This window comes from Melospiza georgiana, chromosome 6 (assembly GCF_028018845.1).
Source record: "Melospiza georgiana isolate bMelGeo1 chromosome 6, bMelGeo1.pri, whole genome shotgun sequence".
NCBI classification, from domain to species: Eukaryota; Metazoa; Chordata; class Aves; order Passeriformes; family Passerellidae; genus Melospiza; species Melospiza georgiana.
Genome location: NC_080435.1, coordinates 2,591,033 through 2,610,547, shown reverse-complemented (window position 1 = coordinate 2,610,547; position 19,515 = coordinate 2,591,033). Strand labels below are relative to the sequence as shown.

Below are 19,515 nucleotides of genomic sequence, written 5' to 3'. Positions count from 1 at the left end.
CTGTGTTCACGCTTTCCCTCCTGTTTTGCTGTCTTTATAGATTTTTATCTGAAAGCTGAAAATGTTTTTTTGTTGATATTGGGAAGATTGCACCCGCTTTTGGAAATAGGCAAGCAACACAATATGATGATAAAATAGCCATTTGAGATGCATTTATTACTGCTGGTAACACAATAATGTTTTCTGGAATATTTACAGTTCAGAGAGGAGGGTGGATCTCCTCAAGTGTTCAGGAGCTAGTTAATCTCTTTGAACTACTGTCATCTGAAGTTCAGGCATCTTGCTCTAAACTGCCTGACTGGGCACTCTCATGTGACAGCAGAGAAAGGTGTGAAGGGACATAATCCCTTCTGGAGGTGTAGATCTTAAATACATCTTTTGTGTCAGCACGGGGTGGGACGGGAAGGATCACTCCCTGGAAATGAGTCTCTCCTCTGACTACAAAGGGAGCCTGAGAGACTTGGTTTGACTTGCTGCCCAAGATTTGGTAGTTACAGTAGGGGAAATGAATCCCAGGCCTGCTCATTTGGCAGTACAAACCTCAATGAAAGTTAGTGGGAGTTAAGGCTTTTGAACCTTCCAAGTGCTGTAGATAATGCCACTATTAAGGTTGATGTTTCCTGTGAGATACTTGCCTGTGTCTGGATTCACAAATGTGATTTGTCAGTTAAGCTTGAGATCAAATTCTTCCAGAGGCCCGTCATGAAGGAAGGAGAATAGTGTGATCCATGATAATGTGAAGGGTTCAGAATCCAATTTTAAATGGTGCAAGCCCTACAGCAATGTAGTCTGTAAGTAATAGAAGGTATTGTTGGGCAGTGATATGCCAAATCTGTGTGCTACATCGATCAGCTCCATTGTTTTTGTATGGTATTTTAGGTTAGAGAGTACTTTCATTTTAGAAGATATTTGAAAATACATCAATTTCTTAGGGATGCAGAGGGAATGTTAGTGGGAATATGCATTTTGCTCTGTCTTCTGAGTTTTATGAGCACAACTTTGCCGAAATGTGGTATTTTTGTAGGCTTCTGTGACCATTTAAAAGCATGATTATTGATGTAAAATGTGACTGTCCAGATGGCAAAGGAGAGGCTAGTGATAAATGGCCTTTGGCACTTTGCCGAGCATGAGTCTTCTGCCCTATTTCTGAGTTGATACCTTTACCTTCTAGCATGGACCACCTGTGCATCAGAGCTTGGGGGAGCTGTAGGACTCTTCTGCAGACTCTACAGACTATTAGGAGGGGCTGTTTGTGGGGATGATTTGGTCACAAAGGTACTCCATGATTTATGACTGAATCACGTCATACAAAATGGACTTCATTTGAAGATTGGTCACTGGTCTTAAGTGGTACTTTTTGTGTTGCTAGAGACTGCTTGAATTGTTTTATTCTCTGTGTTTTGAGTCAGGGGGGTCTTTAGATTTGACAGCTTGTGCTGAGTTGAAGTGCTGTGCACTGAGGATCACCATGGCATCACTAGGTGAGTGGTAGCTGAGCGTTAGGTTCTGTTGCACATGATATAGGTCAGGAATGAGCTTATATATATATATATACACACACACACACATACTTTTCCTCTGAATTACTTTTCTAGCAGTTGATCTGCAGAGCATGTAAATGCTGCAGTTTGTTAGAGTCCCTGCTAAATACCTTCTTCAAAGTGGCAGAGAGACAGCCCATACATCTCTACCAGTACTCTTCAGTGGTGAGATACTGAAGTGCGTTTGGGTAAATGTTGCATCTTCCTTCTCTCTCATGCTTCCCTCCCCCCTCTCTGTTTTGTTTGTTTCAGGTTCTCGGCCTTTTTGGATCTACACAGTGGAAGTTGCATCTTGTGTATGGCGTGGTTAAGCTTGCAGCCTGTCACCTCGGCCTTCCTCCATTTTGGGCTGGTTACTTTTGTGCTGTTTTTGCATGGTTTGCAGGTGGATGCTGGCCTGACGGGAGACTCAACCAGTACAGTACAAAACAGCTCGTGTTCAGGATCTTTTGACTGCAAGGAGGGTGTTATCCTGCCAATATGGTACCCAGAAAACCCATCCCTTGGGGACAAAATTGCCCGTGTTATCGTATACTTTGTAGCGCTGATCTACATGTTCCTTGGAGTCTCCATCATTGCAGATCGTTTCATGGCATCTATAGAGGTCATTACATCACAGGAGAAAGAAATAACAATTAAGAAACCCAATGGAGAGACCACAACAACCACGATTCGGATTTGGAATGAAACTGTTTCCAACTTGACCCTCATGGCTCTGGGCTCCTCTGCTCCTGAGATCCTCTTGTCTCTGATAGAAGTGTGTGGGCATGGATTCATGGCTGGAGACCTGGGGCCATCTACAATTGTTGGCAGCGCTGCTTTCAATATGTTTATCATCATTGCCATCTGTGTCTATGTGATCCCTGATGGGGAAACCAGGAAGATAAAACACCTGAGGGTTTTCTTTGTCACAGCTGCATGGAGCATCTTTGCTTACATCTGGTTATACATGATCCTTGCTGTCTTCTCTCCAGGTGTGGTTCAGGTTTGGGAAGGCCTGCTCACGCTGTTTTTCTTTCCACTTTGTGTCGTTCTGGCTTGGATAGCAGATAGACGTCTGCTTTTCTACAAGTATATGCACAAAAAGTACCGTACTGATAAGCACAGGGGCATTATCATAGAATCAGAAGGTGATCACCCTAAGGGAATTGAGATGGATGGCAAGATGATGAACTCTCACTTTCTAGATGGGAACTTAGTGACTGTGGAGGGGAAGGAGGTAGATGAATCTCGCAAAGAGATGATCCGGATCCTAAAGGACCTGAAGCAAAAGCACCCAGAAAAGGACTTGGACCAGCTGGTGGAGATGGCCAACTACTATGCCTTGTCTCATCAGCAGAAGAGCAGAGCCTTTTATCGCATTCAAGCAACCAGAATGATGACAGGAGCTGGCAATATTCTGAAAAAACATGCAGCTGAGCAAGCCAAGAGAACCACTAGCTTGCATGAGGTACGGCCAGAAGAACCCGAGGAATTCATCTCCAAAATTTATTTTGACCCATGCTCCTACCAGTGTCTTGAGAACTGTGGTGCTGTTCTCCTGACAGTGGTGCGGAAAGGAGGGGACATGTCCAAGACCATCTATGTGGACTATAAAACAGAGGATGGCTCTGCCAATGCTGGTGCTGACTATGAGTTCACAGAGGGGACTGTTGTCTTGAAATCCGGGGAGACCCAGAAGGAGTTCTCTGTGGGAATTATTGATGATGACATCTTTGAGGAAGATGAGCATTTCTTTGTGCGGCTCAGTAATCTCCGTGTGGTGGAGAGTGAGGAGCCTCCAGAGCTCAGTAACTCCCCATACCCAAAGGCCATGTTGGCTTCTCCTTGTGTGGCCACAGTGACTATCCTGGACGATGACCACGCTGGCATCTTCACATTTGAGTGTGACATTATACACGTCAGTGAGAGCATTGGTGTGATGGAAGTCAAAGTCCTAAGGACATCAGGTGCGCGGGGTACAGTCATAGTGCCATTTAGGACAGTAGAAGGGACAGCAAAAGGAGGTGGCGAAGACTTTGAAGACACTTACGGGGAGTTGGAGTTCAAGAATGATGAAACTGTGTAAGTACCCCATTCATTTCTGTTCTCGGGTCTAGTTATGGTATTTAACCCCACATTTTGAGTCCATTACAGGTGGATGCTGACAAGGGACAGGCTCCTTTTCTTCAGCTTTCTATCAGTTTCCCTACTTACCTCTATCAGGCAAGAGCCGACAGCAGGATTTAAGAGCTCAAAGCTCTTGTCCCTTCCCTCTTGGGAATGACAAACTGAGGCTTAGAAATACTGGGGATCAGGGATAGGAAGAAAATATATAATTCTCTGAGGTCCTGTAATAAAGCTAAGGGTTAATGGAGAGTTAAGGTAGAGAGAGAAGGAAAAAGATGAGGTTTTACTTGGCTGGGCAAATACGGGAAAGCCTCTTTTTGAGCACCAAACATAGGGAACACAGAACTTTGTTGCAATCCCTAGATTAAAGGTTCATAACAATTATTCCCAGGCATGCAACAGCTACTCAGTAGTCCTTGGGTTTTATTTTCACATGAGTGATACTTCATACCTGTGTCCCTAGGCTTGCCTGTGCAACTGGCAGGTCTGTGTGGCAGCTAATTCCCAGCACAGGCACAGCTGCAAAGCTATTCTGCTGAACCTGAAATCCCTGCAGCTTTTATGACTCTATAGTCTACCTATATTCCCTACATCACCTTCTCTATGATCGCTGTATGTCTGTTCATTTGCTACCTGTGGTTTTTTCCCCCTTATAAAATACTGTGGCAAATGGCAAGTATGGTCTAAAGCATTACAGATCACAGCCTGCCATGTGGCTCCATGACCCAGTGTTTTCATACAGAATAAAGAAGGGAAGCAGCACCCATCCTATTAATTCAGCTTTTTTTATTGCATACTAAGTAGCTGATGCTAAGCTAGGAAGTAATAAAGACCAGAGAGGCGATAATGTCTAATTGCTCTAAGTACCTGTTGTTAACAATAGTGAGGAATGAGAAAAGTCCCTTAGTTGAGCAGGGAGAAGGACAGAGGTGTGAGCCTGGTGCTAAAAGTCCTAAGTGCCTTGTTCCTTTTGTTAAAATCTAATCACTTGATCTATCACAGGAAGAATTGTGCGGCTTGCATCTGACATCAGAGAAAGGAAATATTTGTAACAAACCTCCCAAGGATGTGCCCAGAAGGATGTTAATATATTAAATTCTGCAAAGTAGGGATGTCCTAATTTGATAGGCCCTTCTGTTTTAGCCCACTAAACCATTTAATCCAGCTAATATCCACAGTCTTGATGCTTGATTATAAGTATATGTTCTTCCTGTTAGAGGAAGAGAAGCTCCTGTTGGCTGGCTTCAGCCAGTGTCAGAGCTGGAAGGGGGTCAGCTGTCCTAATCTGGCCTTTTTGAGAAGATGGACCATGCAGGTCAGTCTCCTTAGCTGAACCACAAGCTAATTTCCGTGGAGAAAGCAAAGAAGAACGTTAGGTTTGTGGTTACAGGCTACCTAAAATATGATGGGTACTACTTTGCTTTAGCCAGGTCTTGAAGCAGAGACTTTCCTTGCTTGAAGAAGACCATCACTGAAAGGCCAGCAGATCTGGGGTAACAGAGAGTACTCAGAGCTGTACTCCCTTTCTCTCATGTGCTAGCTAATGGAAGACTTCTTTTTGTCTTTGAAAAGTGGGACAGAAGGTCAGAGCATACCTACAGAGTTGCTTCACTTGGGTTAAAACAAATTGTTTTCAGCAGAACCTTGTGGCACAGACTCCAATAAAAAAAAGGCAGTCCAGAAAACAAGTATGTGTAAGTTGCTTAACACTGTAGTTTTTGACCCAGCAGTGGTGTAGAGCATAGACAGGACATTTGTAGTGTATTTAAAATGGTGGCCACACCTGATGCATTAATGAGACTTTCACTTCTGCATCAGAAGCCTACTGAGAACAAAGCCCACTAGCCTCAGTGGCCATGAAGATCATGTGGCTAGCAGATTTTAATTTATTTTGAAGCTGGAATTAGTGTAGTGGCTCAACATTGCATTTAATCAAGCTAATATGCCTAACAGGGAGGGAGATGATATCAGCCAGCACATATCTTTATTCACTCCCTATTTACTCCTTTATTCATACCTCCAGGAATTATAGGAATGAAATTTTAGTCTGGAAACATGGAGGTAGTTTTCAGTAATCAGTCTTTGGCCTTTAAATTCAGCGAACACAGGTCAGTTGCTGCATTTTGCCAGCTCCTCTCTGAGGTCCAGGTTGTAGCAGCTGTGGAAACCTGGAAGCAGTAGTAGGTGGGTTTAATATTTTCTTCCTTCTCTGCTTTCTAAATCTGAATGCAGAAAAATAATTTTGGTATTATACCTATTATTTAGGCTACAAATAAATTTGAAGTCGTTTAAATTTGAATTTTGGACTTCAGACCCATAATGCTGCTATGCCAACAAACAGTTTGCTTAGCCCAGTTTGGGAAGATGGGTGGATAGGGTGTTTGGTACAGTTTCGCTGACCCAGAGGGCAGTGCATGAGTCACAGAATTGCTTGGTACAAGGCTGTCTGAAGACACTGGGTCACCAAATAGCCAGAGCTATGCCTGGCTAAATATTTGAGTCTGCCTCTTAGATGCCTTGCCACTGAGGGGGATTCACCACGAGGTATTGACATCCCCTGCACACTGAAGGGGGAACCAGGAGTCCACCAAGCCCAGTACAGAGCAGAGAGGACAGCAGGGAGACTAAGATGGTCAGCAGGCAATACAGTGGGAGGCAGAAAGCAGCGAGAAGTTAACGTGCTCCCCACTTCAGCCTACTGTTTAGATCCTTGCCTAAGAAAAATGGAATTTGGGCTCTAGTTTCCATGCTGGTGTAAAACTCCTACACCAGCATGTCCACCTCACTGCCTTAACCTTCACAGTCTTCTCATGGAGTTACTTTGATAAGATTTTTTGACTCGTGGAGGAGACAAATTATTTAACAGCATCTTGCAAACACGTAAGACAGTGCTGAGCTTTGCCGTGGCTATGCACATATGCTAAGGATCTGCAGAACTGCAGGCACAGAGAAGCACTGATCTGTGTAAACTGAAGGAGAGCAAAGCTTCAGTTCATGCTCTCAGCTTGCTCTCTATCACATGAACCTAAAAACTCACATTGTGCAGCAGCAGGCAATCTGTAAGCAGTTTGTAGGTTGGCCTCCTGAAGTGTAGCAATGGCTAAATTAATTTGGGGGGGGGGATTGGATTACACAGCACCCCTGATATCAAACTGTAGGAGAAGTGCTGCCACCTACCAGGGCCAAGGATAAGGGCTTTCCCTGGAAACTAAACTAAAGGGGGAACAGGCCTTCACTTAGATATAACAGGACAAAACAAACAGTCTCACGAGTGGTTTTGAGAGGCTTTCCCTAAAATATATGGGACCAAAAAAAAGCTGAGTTGATTTGAGCTTTACAGAACAAGAGGGAAATGGGTCCTGCCAGCGGGTCTTGCTTATTGCCTCTGTGATTCTTTCTAGACTAACACAGTCAAAGTTTCCTTACTCACTTTTGGGTGGGAGCACAAGAGAAGATGCTGAGAATGCAGGCTGAGACGAGGGGTATTGAAACAATGAAATATTACTGAAATATGGTTCTATGCAGAGTGTGTGTGTGTGTGTATGTATGCATGGGTGTGTTTGAGTGTTGGATAGCTGTGACTCAAGCCATATAATCTTGAATGCTGTTGTTTGTTGAGAAGGGAGTTGTTCAAATCGCAAATATTTGATTATGCTGCCTCCTTTTCAATACATTTTTTATTTCTGAATTCCTGTTCCAATGAGGGCCAGATATAAACTAAGCAGCTAAAGTGGAATCCTAGCTCTCTTGTTGACCAAAAGGATCAATCAACCCAAAAGCTTCTCCTTTTTTTTTTTTTTTTTGGCAAAATGACTGAATACTTCTATTTTAAATTATTTTGTATGGAAATAAATGTTAGGTTCTTGAAGGTATGAAAAAGTAGAAGAATGATTGACCCTGCTGCTTTATCATGTCTCAGCAATAAAGAAATCATTAAGAGCCAGAAGCAAAAAAATGAATTGAGTTTTAAAGGATTTTTTTTTTTTTACATTAGAAAGAGAGCTCCTATAAAGTCATTAAATTTAATTTAAATTTTCTCTGTTTAAATTGTTTCTTCTGTTTAAAACTGTTGAAATTCATATGGAAATTTGTCTGTGTCTTGTTTTAGAACGTTTGGAAAGATACACAAGTTACCAATGGCTAGCTGATATGCTAGACAGTAATGAGGATCTGCTGTGGCCCTGTCACTTGCAGCAGCTGTACTGACTTAAGGCTTGCTAGATGCCTTTGTTGCTTGCTAAGTTGCTTGCAGGACTTGCAGACTACTAGAATTACAGCTATTGTGTGGCTCAGGAAGGCTATTGAGAGATGCTGTGGTGATGAACTGGTATTCAGTGGGCTGCACAGCCTCTTTTCAAGTCAGCTTGGCTGAACTTTGGTGGCATATGGGAACCTAGAGTCCCTTACCTATGTGTGTGTTAGGCAGAGTGCTTGGTATCAGAGGGGCTGTCTACTCCTATTATACAGAGACTGCTGGAGACAAACATATGGGGACACTGTCTTGATAGGCAGTGAGATATTCTTCCTTCCCTTCAGGATTTGGGTAGGATGTCGTGCAAGTTGCATGTTGCCTCTCCTTGTCTGCTTCTCCCCAGAGAATCCCACAGGCTGCTGTGTGCATGGCTGTGTCTGCGCCATGAATCACTGTGAGCCTTGGGCTGTCTCCCAGGATGTGCTTAGTTTGGTAATGCTGGTCTTCCAAAGGGCTGCCATGGCACTGTGCAGTGAAAAATCATCCTCCTGTTGGGGGCTTCAGGCACTTTCTGGCAGGGGGCTCATGAAATGCATGTCTTTGTGTGCACGTGGTGGCTGGAGGTGGTCCTGTCTGCCCCAAGGTCACCTTGGTGCTGTGCCCCAAGGCTGCTGGTTAGCAGTTGCCCAGGGCAGACAGCACATGCTGGTGGTGCTGCCCTCTCTCCTGTGTGTTGTGCCACCCTTGTTTGGTAGGAAGGTCAGTATCCCTTTCCCCTCCTTCTCCCCTCCTGTCTAACGAGGGTTGGACACAGAGACCCTGGGCCCTAACCCCTTGCTCTCTTGCCTGCCGTGATGGCTCTTGGCTTCTTCCAGCAGATCTGGTCATGGTGATGGGGGGGAAAAGGGAGCGTTGAGTTTTCTGCTTGAAGGATGTCACACTGAGGTTTAGCACCCTTAGTTGGCCTTCCTTTTTGCCATGCAGCACTTGAGGAAACTGTCAACCTAATTTTTTAATTTGATCACCTACACAGTTATGGTTGTGTCATTTTGAGGGGAATGCTATTATTGATACTTAGCTCTTCTGTTTGGTATTTCTTCAGTAGATCTCCTAGCACTTTGCAAAGGAGAAATGAGAGACAGTATTCCCATTTTGCAGATGTGGAAAAAATACAGAGAAAGTGACTTGCCTTCCTTCTGGATTACCGACCAGATCAAAAGCAAAGACATGAATAAAAACTGATCTCCCTGAACTGCTGACCTGTGCTCTATCCAGAGAAGGTCTGTGTGCATCAAGCTTATAGATTTGCATTACTCAGGACCCCATTGTATTTTTGCAGATTCACTGACCTCTCTTCAGCTGTTGAGAGTCAGAATGGTACAGGTGTAGGCTGTAACTGGAATATCTCACTATTCCCCCAAGCTGACAACAGGAGCTGCAGTTTTGGATGTTCATTTTCCTAAATTAAATTTTGGCTACATGACATGGAGGTCTGCTGCATCAGCAGACTTTGCTTTATTTATATCAGCTGTGATTACGCCAATTAATGACCAAGGTAATAACAAAATTATTTTGGTACTTGAATCTGAAATCTTATTCAATAGCTGTCATACACCATACACTGACCCTAAGGCTCTGGTTCTGAGAAGACAGCCTTCAAAAAAATAAGACTTATTAGTGGGACTCCAGGCAATGAGAATTTGTTGTGTGAGGCTGATGCTTTCCTTCTCTCAGGAGGGAATGCTTCCTGCCCATTACAGCCTACTGAGATTGAATCCTCTAAACTTTTCTCTAGTTTGTCTCTATTAGTAGGTAGGCACCCTCTGGCTTTCTTTTCCTGCTTCTACAGTTAAATTAGAAGTTCTTGATCCCTATTTTAATTCACATTAAAGCAAAACAGTAGCAGACGCCCTCAAGTTAAGCAAACTTGGCCCCCACTATTTTGCCATTGATAAAGGCTGTTGTATTTGCTTTTTGCTGTGAAATTCTCCTGTCAGTTTTCTTAGCAGTATGTCAGCAGTATTTAATTTAACTGAATTCCTTTACATACATGCACAGATGCTTAAATTTCTGCTACAGTCTGTCCCACTGTGAAGTCTAGGTGATGTGACCTGCAGGGGATTAGTGTAAGGTGTCAGGGGACTGTTTCTGGAATGTCTGTAAAACCAGCCTGCAGAAATGTGAGACCTTGACACCGCGCTGGGAAGAAGAGAAGCCCTGAGCTGACCTTTACCTTCCCAGATAGTCCTGTTGGCAGGTGTCAGGGGGATACACTTGCCCTCTGCCCATGAAGGACAAGCAACATCCTGTCTCAGGGACTGTGACTTCTTGCCCAGAGGCATTATGTGACAGTGTTAAATGGGGGAGGCCTGGGGCTCCAGCTCAAAACTGAGGCACGTGGCAGAGATCAGCTCTTCAGCAGCTCCTGGGAAGCTTATGGATTCTTCAAGAAGGCCCTTCAGATGGACATTCTGCAATGTATAGGAGAGGGCATTGAAATTCCTAGTTTAGGGCAAACACAGGGAAATTCACCCTGACAAATGACACAACCAAGTTTTGGATTTAAAAACAAACAAAGGACCAGAACTGGTCCAAGATAAAACAAGTTTACTGTGGTTTTGCCTGCTTAACTCACACTGACTCATGCCTTACTGAGTGGAGCCCCTTTGCAAAACGAGTAACTTAGAGGTCATGCTGTCTACACACAGGGTTAGAGGCACAGGTTGTATTTGTTTCCCACATGTAAAGAAGAAGGAGAAAGCACAGTTTGAATGATGAAGCTTCAGGGGATTAAGAAGAGATGCTGGTGGCAAGCTTGGTGGACATCCCATCATATGTGCTGGGAGTTTTTTGGAAAGCCAACAGTGGGAATGCTACTTATGGCATCATTATAAAGTGTCTGTGACTCTGACTTCTAACAAATCAGAGTGTCAGTAGAATTTGTGTTAAGTTTGGGCTTATCCTTCTGTAAATGACATGAAGAGAACAACGGTGTCTAAAGTATCCCCACCTAGAGGTCCTTCAGCCTGTTTTTGATGTGATTAAAGAGGAGCTGCTCATGGTGCAAGATGGCAGTGGTTTCAAATAAGAGCTGATTTACCTGTTGCTAGCAGTGTGATTTGGTTTTTATTTACTTCATGTCAGGAAAAAAGGTGATAAAAGAATTTGCTATGCTGGCTGATTGAAGCACCAGGGACCAAGTTCATCCTCCATTTAGCTTCAGTGGAAACAGCAGATTAAAGCTGGGAGGAATGTGGACTCATACATATTTACAGCTGTCTTAGCAGATGGGCTGTTGACAGATGAGGCCCCTCAAGTCTCTGCCTGGGTGCTGGGTGCCAGCATGTACTGCTGAGAGCATTGTAGCTCAAGTCAGTCCTGGTGTTGAGCAGGCACTGGCTGCTTCCTGGATCGGACCCTTTAGGTGAATTGTGCTGGAAGGGCAGTGAGATAGGAATCTGAATGTCAGATAGCACCGGTTCTTCCTGCCAGGCTTTACAGGAACTGTCCTTAGGAGGCCGGTGGAGACATCTGCTGAGGTGCCGCAAAGCCTGAGCAGCTGCATGTGGAGCATGGTGCAGCCCTAGATGTGGACTGCAGTAACTGGAAACCTTCCTCTGAACAGCACATTCCCAACAGCTCCTGCTTATCCTGCCTCTCTCCTTCCACATCCTCATGTGGAGACCTTCTGGGTGTTAAAAGCAGACCAGGACTTGATGCTCTACTCCATGTGAGCAAAAGCCACGGCTCTGTTCTCCTGCTCCTTTTGTTAGATGGTGGAAAATCTCCTTTGGTGTTTCCTGTGCTGGGCAAGAAAGAGACTTCTTCTTTCTTCCCTGTTCACCTCTCTAAAGAGATTCCAGGAGTGGTTGCTCCTGCCTGTGCTGTGGCTGTTTGGCTGAGTGTGTCGTTGATGTTTTATCTCCTGCTGCACCTCTTTAGTGATCTATGTAAAAGTATGTTGTTAAAGTGAAATGGGTTAGGAATTACCTTTTGTGCTTCTGTTTTTCTTTCCATGAGATCAGCAGGCCAAATGTGTCCTGCTCTCAGAAAATTACCTACCTGAGCACTGTGCTGCTTGACTTTTATCATTTAAAGAGAAAAGGGTGATAAAATGATCGATGTTTAACATAGAAATTTTGCTCCACTTACCTGTGCTTTATCTGTTTTCCCTCCTGGGTTGGTCTCTCCTTTGCCTCATCTGCTTGAGAGTTTTGGTTTAATACTGCTATTCCCGTTTCCCTCAGTAAAGACAACTAGATCACAATGCTGTTTAGAAAGGATGTGCTGGGACCAGTGCATTGGCTTTGCAAGATATCAAATGCTCTGTTTTCTAAGACATCAGAAATGGTTACTTTTGGGGTGTGTTGTGGCGGGCTTTGGTAGCTCACAGTAGTTTTCTCATTCTGTGTTGTAACTGGGAAGAGGGAACATGTGAATTGGCAGTTTTTCCCAGATGTGTCCTGTTAGCTAACACCGCCAGAGGTGGGCAGACCTCTGAATAATGCAGGAGCACAGTAAGCTGACTATGTATGAGCAATAACTGCTTGCCTAGTAGCTGGGCTCCCAGGGTTTCATCAGCTGGATCCTGCAGACCCGTGCCTGAAAGCTGTGACAGGGTCCTGAAAGCCAGGGAGGAGCCTGGCTACTGCTGGTGTGAGAGGCTGTAGCACTGGGAAAGCATGAGGAGCTGAGCACACTATCTCAGTGGCATGGTGCCTGTCCTATTGCAAAGTCCTAATTTTCTGAGATTAGCAAATTCTTGATATAATTATCTTTTTTGCTCTTTTTGTGGCCTGAGAAGTGGAGCAGTGCTAGACATGGTCTGTGGGAGTCAGGGCTGATGGCAGCTTCAGTAGGTCATTAGACTTTGTGGTGGGCAGCTGGTGCTGGCTTTCCCTTGAGGTACTGACAAAAAAAAAAAAAAGTCAGAGGCCTCATTAACCCATCCTTTATATGGTATGGGGCAGCAAAAACCAGCATAACAGATGTGACATCCCCCCTGGCTTGACAGTAAGCTGTAGACAGCAGAGGCTGAGCAGGAGAGAAGTGCAGAGTGGTTTTCTTGGAGCACAGTGCCCAGGAGAGAGGGTAAAGAGCAAAGGATCTGCTGCTTGAAGTGACAGGTGGGTTTTTTCTTCTCTAAGCTCTGTGTGGAGTAGTAGAACCCCTCTGTGTTCCTGTGCAGTGCTTTTGGCCATCCAGGAGGCCGAAAGCATCACCTGGAGGAGGTGAGGTGCCATGGTGCAGAGGCAGCAGGGCAGCTGTCTTTGCTAGCCTGGTGCTGCAGCTCTCCTGGGAAGATCTGGTTGACAGAAAAACTCAGCGAGTCCAGACTAAAATGAGGAGCAAAGTCCAAGGATGAAACAGGCCACTGGCTTTGGGTGCCCAGGCAATGGAAGCATGGCCAGCCTCAGGGGAAGAAGCTGCTTTGTGCCGGGGTCACTCTGTCTGGCTCTGAGGGGCCAGGGTGGTCTTTCACAGCTCTGGGGCATTTGAAGGCAGGACAAATGGAGGAGCAGGCTGAGGGAGGACCTTTCCCAGCATATGCTGTATTGACTGGAGTCCATGAATGCCCTAGCCTGAGACAAGGGCATTCAATGCCCTCCAAATGCCTTTGGAGACAGCTTCTTGGAGTCTTTCTAAAGAAGACTGAGATTCCCTCGTGCACGTAGCCTGACGTGTCATACCTCATGTGGCGCCGTATTTCCTGTCCCCACTCTGGGAATGGAGCCCAGCAGTTGCCTGGGCAGGGAATGGTGACTGCTGTTGGCAAGGGATTTCTCCCTTGTGGTGTAGGGCTGTCCTGGTGGCAAGCAAAGGAGTTTCTCAGGGCTGTGAGGTTGTGGAGGAGAGGAACAAGTATGCAGCATCAACAAACTTCTGCTAAGGGTACCTTTCTTTCAATCTGATGGGGGGAGATGATTTTTTAAAATGAATTGCTGTATAAGGTAATGGCCTGCTCCCTGGAGAGAACATCTAATGGAATGAAAGGGTATCTCTATCTTGTTTTGGGCGGTGAGAGCTTCCTCGAACTGCTGCCCAGAATACTTGTGAGACACCCTATAATTCAATTAGAAGTACCCTCCAGGGAGCATATAATTATATCATATCTATGAAACATAATGACAGCCCCCTCATATCACATGGTGAGCAACTGTCTGCTGCTGCCCAGAACCTTTCACCGGTAAGGAACTAATCTGCTTAGCACAGATTGAACTCGGTGGTGTACAGTGCTTACCCAAATGCTTCTGAAGGGAATCCCTGCCAGCAGAATAAACCTGTTAGCAGCATGTGAGCATCACTGCACCCGCATTTCTCTCCCCAGCCTTCAGGCCATTCCAACCAGGGCAGTTCACCTGCACCTTTGCCATCTTCTCTAAAGCTGCTTGGGAATTTTAAAGACTGGGAGGTTTTCTTTATGCCTTTAAACTTGTCTTTTTGCCCCTTATTGTGTAGTTATAGCCAGTGATACAGTGTGCGCTGCAGGGATTGAGGTCCATAATAGGCAATGTGCTACCATTCTGCTGGTAGTTTGTAAGATTTCAGTACAAGTTAGGATGTTGTGAGAGGAAGAGCAATTGTACCACTAGTTGAAATGAGTTTCCCTGGTGTGAACCACAGCATTGCAGCATCTCAAAAGGTTTTAGACTAGAAGTGAGGAACACTGACCACCACGTAGAGGACTTCTGTGGGATACTGTATTTCCAATTAATTCTCACAAGAGGCATCAGCTTCAGTCAATGTGCAGAAGACTGTAGAGGGAGAACAGGGTGGGGTGTTGGTGTGACTTTCAAGTACCCAAGGAAATCCTGTGGGGGAATTTCCTGACCCACAGTAGAAGTCAGCTGGGAAACAGCATTGTCTGCCTTGTGACTGAAGAGTAGCCCTAGTCCAGAGAGGACTGACAATGCTCTGCCAAGATTGGGCTGCCCCCATCCTGCTGTAGTTAGTTCAGCAGCCTCAGATGGCTCTCACAGAAAGCTCATCCACCCGCATGAGTAAACTCATCTACCTGTCACAGGATTGTAGTTGCTGTAGGTACTGTTGAGTTGCTGTCTGTCAGCCTCCAAGTGTCTTTTTGCCCTCGGATCCCAGAGCTCTAAGGGAGTTGGACACCTCTGGAATATGAGACAAGGACCTTTGAGAGATTATAGAGACAGTGGATGAGCGAGGTTTCCTCCCATTAGGAAGAAGGAGAACATCATGCTGAACTTGGAGACAATGGATCTGAGTCCCAACGTGTGTCCTTGACTGCCATTTTGGGGGTGAATCTCCACTGGGGGAGCTGAGTTTTTTTAGATGGCACTAGGGTGCAACATCTTTTTTAGGAAGGAATTCTTCACAGAAATGGTGTTTGGATAGTGGAAAGGGCAGGGAGGTGTTGGTGTAGTCACCATCCCTGGAGGTGTTTAAGGAAAGGCCAGTGGAGCTCAGTGTCTGGTCTGGGTGACAAGGCGATGTTTGGTCATCGGATGAACTCAGTGCATCACAGAGGTCTCTTCCAACCTAACTGATTCTGTGATCTCTGTGATTCTCTCCTTGGGCACAGTTCCATGAGGCATCACCAGCCATCAGGGCCCTAGTGGGGGTGTGTCCAGGGCTCAGCTGAGTTCTGCTGAGAATTGCTGAGTAATCTGGTAAAAGGCAGATAGAGAGCATCATGGTTGGAATGCGAAATGGATGAGAGTTCCTTGCTAAGAACCATGGGGCCTTGGTCTTCTCCTCTAGTGTGAGGCTGGGTTTCCTTCTGCAAGGGCTCCTCAGTCAGTGGGAATGGCTTGGAGAGGAATTCATCTCCTATTTTCTTCTCCACTAACTGGTAGGAAAGGAAATTTCAGTCTTGCTGAGGCAAGAGAAGGGAAGGAGGAACTGATCTCTGCTCTTTCTGCTGTCTCTGTTCCCCGACCCCAGAAGAAAATCTAGCACTGTGGAGCCTACCTACTTCCACTACCTACTGCCAGTGAATGCTTCAGCAAACTGGGAGGGTGTCTGTTCTTCAGGCAGCACCAGTCTTGAGCATGGCTTGAAGTGAAGGGAAAACCAAGATTCTTCCCCATATTTACCTTCTTCTTGGCATCTAGGTATCTGTAATGATGATCCCCAACTCCAAGCAGTGCAGCAAAGCAAGAGTTTTGGTATGAAAGAAAATGCTGAATCATTGTGTAAATCCTGGTGGCTCTTGAGCACCATATCCTTATCCAGAACAGGAGACTTGGACAAACACTTGAGACAGGCTCCCATGGCTGCATTTGACTTGTGGTTTCACCACAGCTCTGGAGTAATGCTCACTGCTCATGTGCATTTGTTGGCTTTCTGTTCCTGGGGAAGCTCCTTTTACCAGCTGGCTCATGCTTCACTTGGCCCTAGGAGCACTTGCATGCTTTTTCTGTAACAAGGAGGTGGGACAGTAGCACAGTCAAGCTATCTGGCCTCCTGTAGGCAGAGTACTGAGAGACCCTGAGGAATATTGAGGAAACATTATTTGGTTACCCTGGGCAGTTTCTCATAACAATTAAAGCTATTTTGTGGTTTTATTTCTCTTTTTGTATGGAGGGAATCCAAAATTACTCAACAAATTGAGCAGCAGAATCATTTTATGTACTGAGAAAACGTGAGTGCCCATAGGCATGCTGTGTTTGGTGGCCAGTGGTCCTGTGAGGTGGCAAAGGGTTGTCATGACCAGGAGGGGCCTGTGCTGGGCAGGTTTGGGGGCTGGCACAGTCAGCAGTAGGGTGTCTGTTCCACACACAGGAGGAGGGGTGTGCTGCTCTTGGGGAGCATGCAGTGAGCCAGGAGTGAGTGCCTGGGTCCCGAGCACCCTTCAGTGCTGGATGGGTGACTGGAGTGTTTGTGTGGTGCTCACTTGAAAACACAGGCTCTGGAGAGCAGAGTGGTTGACACAGCTGGGATGCAGGGACTAGAAACCAGACAGTTTCTTCATAAGGAATACAGATCTGCAACAAAAATCACAGGCTTCATTTCTACATGGGCACCGGGTGCTGGGGAGCAGGCCTCCCTGGAGAAGCCTGCCTAGGGTCGCCCCTGAGATGCCTCTGTTGCCATGCCCAGATGGGGCACATTGATCCTCTTTGGGAGCAGTGATGGGTTGGTGGGCTTTGTGGCATGCTGTGGTATTGCTGACCTCGGCTCCCACAGCCCTCTCCAAGCAGCCCGCAGAGGTCTGAATGTCAGCTATTGCTGCAAGGCTCCTGCAGGGATGTAGTGTCTCACCAGAGCCCTGCCATTTAAAGCATCAACCTCTTGCTAACCCCTTAGCAGCTGTGGAACTGTTGATCTGTTTCTGCCTTTTTGCAGCATCTGGGTACACCGTTCCCTCCTCTCACATGCACGTCACGGTTTTTGTGCACAGAAGGTGATGCCACTGTTTCCTCTGCTCATGCTGCCTGTACTGACCCAATAGGAACCTGTTGCCAGACTCTGGTGAGCACCTCTGAGAAGTGTGGAGACTGAAGTCCCATCCATAAAGGTGGCAGGGTCTGCCAGCCTATTTGTTAGCTAATGTCAGGATGTGTGATGTGGGTACGTGCCCATCTCAGCTTGTGCTATAAGCCCTTATTCACTCAGTCCTTTCACCAGAGTGCTTGGGTACTTTGGCAACTTTAAATTGCCTTTAGCCTTGACTAAACTGAGAACCTACAAGGAAAAGCTTTTTTACAGGCTGGGAAGTGGATATATGCTAGATTGGGCTCTTTCTAGCTGCAGAAGGTGACTGGGAACGGTCAGCATGAGTTTACTATAGCAGATCATGCCTGACTAACCTGATGACTTTCTGTGGTGATATGCCTGAGATGGTGGCTGTGGAGGGAGCAGTGGGTGACATTTATCTTGGCTTCTGGTTTTTGATGTGTTCTACAGCATCGTTTAGCCAGACTGGGAAGATACAGCCTTGATAGGTGACACAAGATGAATTAACAAGCTGTCTGGTCTATCAGACTGAAAAGGTAGTGGTCAGTGCTCTGAGGCTGAATGGGTAGCCAGTTCCTAATCACAGCCTTAAGAAGCCAATGTAAGACCTGGACAGTTCAGCATCGTAATCCGTGCCAGGGATGGTAGGGTAACATGCAGCCCTGTCCTGGTGTGCCCACATGCACTGTGGTTCACGGGGAAGGTTGGTATGCTGGAGCGTGGGTTGCTGGCCAAAGGGACCTTGGTGTGCAGCAGAAAGGGACCAATGGGCCTTGGGAAGTCAGGAGAGAGAAATGCAGATCTTGCACCTGGGATGGGGTCAGCCATTGCCCTGGCTGGCTGGGAATGGCTCTGCAGGGAAGGAGCTGTGCTGCAGGGAGAAACTGCTTGGTTCATGCAGTTTGAAGCAAATCAAGATTGAAGCAGCGCATTGATTTATCAGCAACATATAATTAACCAGCAATCAGTGAACTATATAAGGATCAATACCAGCAACTCAGGGAAGAAACCACAGTGCCAGTCACCTATGCAGTGCTGATGTTCAGCTACAAATTTCCAAGAGTCCTTCTGTAACTGACTTCCAGAAGCTGGGCTCACACACAGTTATGTGCCTCCCTGGCTTTCCTGTCTCCATGGCAGTTGGTGCCTAGGGTGAGCTCTGTGAGACTCTGGTGGTCCCTGTGGACATCAGTCAGCAGCACAGTATGTCTTAAATGTTAGCCAGAGTTGTCCCTGCTACTGACTTGGGATTTTGCAGCCAGTGGCAAAGGTTTATTCCCTGTAAAAGATGGAAGCAGCTCTGGCCCTCATTGGGATGTCAAGGGAAGGTCTCCCTGGGCTGCCCAACTTCTCCCCTTGTCTAGGGAATGTTCAGGCAAAGCTGGTGAGCTTGAATTTCCCACCCAATGCCTATTTTGTGATTTTTCTCCCATCTGAAGTAGGTGAGTGCTCTTCAATGTTGACCAGCCGAAGTGCTGCTTACTAGACATGTAGCAGAGCTGGGGAGAGCACACCTCTGCAGTAGAGCTACTATCCCAGTCTGGCAAGTGTGCTTCTTGCTGAACCTCTGGGAAGTGTTGGATAATGTCCCTTTGCACGATATACTTGGATTATGTACTCATCATGCGGTATTCATTTTCCATCTGCCCAGCTGTGCACAGCCATTGTTGGCTGCTGGAACCAGCTGAGGACATGCAGCAACATCCTCTCCAGGTCATCTGTTGCTTTGACCTCCAGGTCTAAATTTCGAGTGTCTATCACACGTTGAAATTGTGGGGCAGAAATTAGTTCCCCTGGTCTATGTCCTGTGTGGTACTGGGTGGAGACCAGTAGCAGCAACCCCAGAGCGAGTTTCTCTTCCTGACACTGGGGGAGTAGCAGATTTGGCAGAAAGGGATAAAAAGCAGGAGAATCTTTCCAGAAATAATAGATGAAAAAAGGGCTAAAGACAAGGAGGTAAGAAGCACCATCTTCTTGGTATCTCAGATAATATGTATTTCATGTGAAGTACACAACAGCCAGCCTGGCTGTCTTTGAACTCTGATGTCTGGTAGATTTTTTTTTTCCTGTTAACATTCAATTTTAAATAGAGTAGTCCTCTGAGGGCCCAAGCTCAAGCATCTCAAATGTAGCAGAAAGACTCCCACAGTTAGAGCAGGTGGAAGGAGTTGCATTAACCATCTCTTTGCTGGTATTTGCTGTTTTGTTGGCAAGTTACTTCCATGTCATTTGGACTTGATCGGT

At 46.0% G+C, this 19,515-nt stretch overlaps 1 protein-coding gene across 6 annotated transcripts in view; it reads left to right on the top strand.

The window, feature by feature from the left end:
• Positions 1-19,515, top strand: part of SLC8A3 (solute carrier family 8 member A3) — a 112,476-nt gene that overhangs the window by 18,207 nt on the left and 74,754 nt on the right. For 5 of the 6 annotated variants that reach the window (XM_058025868.1, XM_058025867.1, XM_058025865.1 and 2 more), the window contains exon 2: positions 1,794-3,605. In XM_058025868.1, coding sequence (XP_057881851.1) covers positions 1,840-3,605 — 1,766 coding nt within the window. In that variant the 5' untranslated portion in view covers positions 1,794-1,839. Of the gene's footprint in view, positions 1-505; positions 1,482-1,793; positions 3,606-19,515 lie in introns of those variants that run through there. The other variant, XM_058025864.1, reaches the window with a different exon arrangement.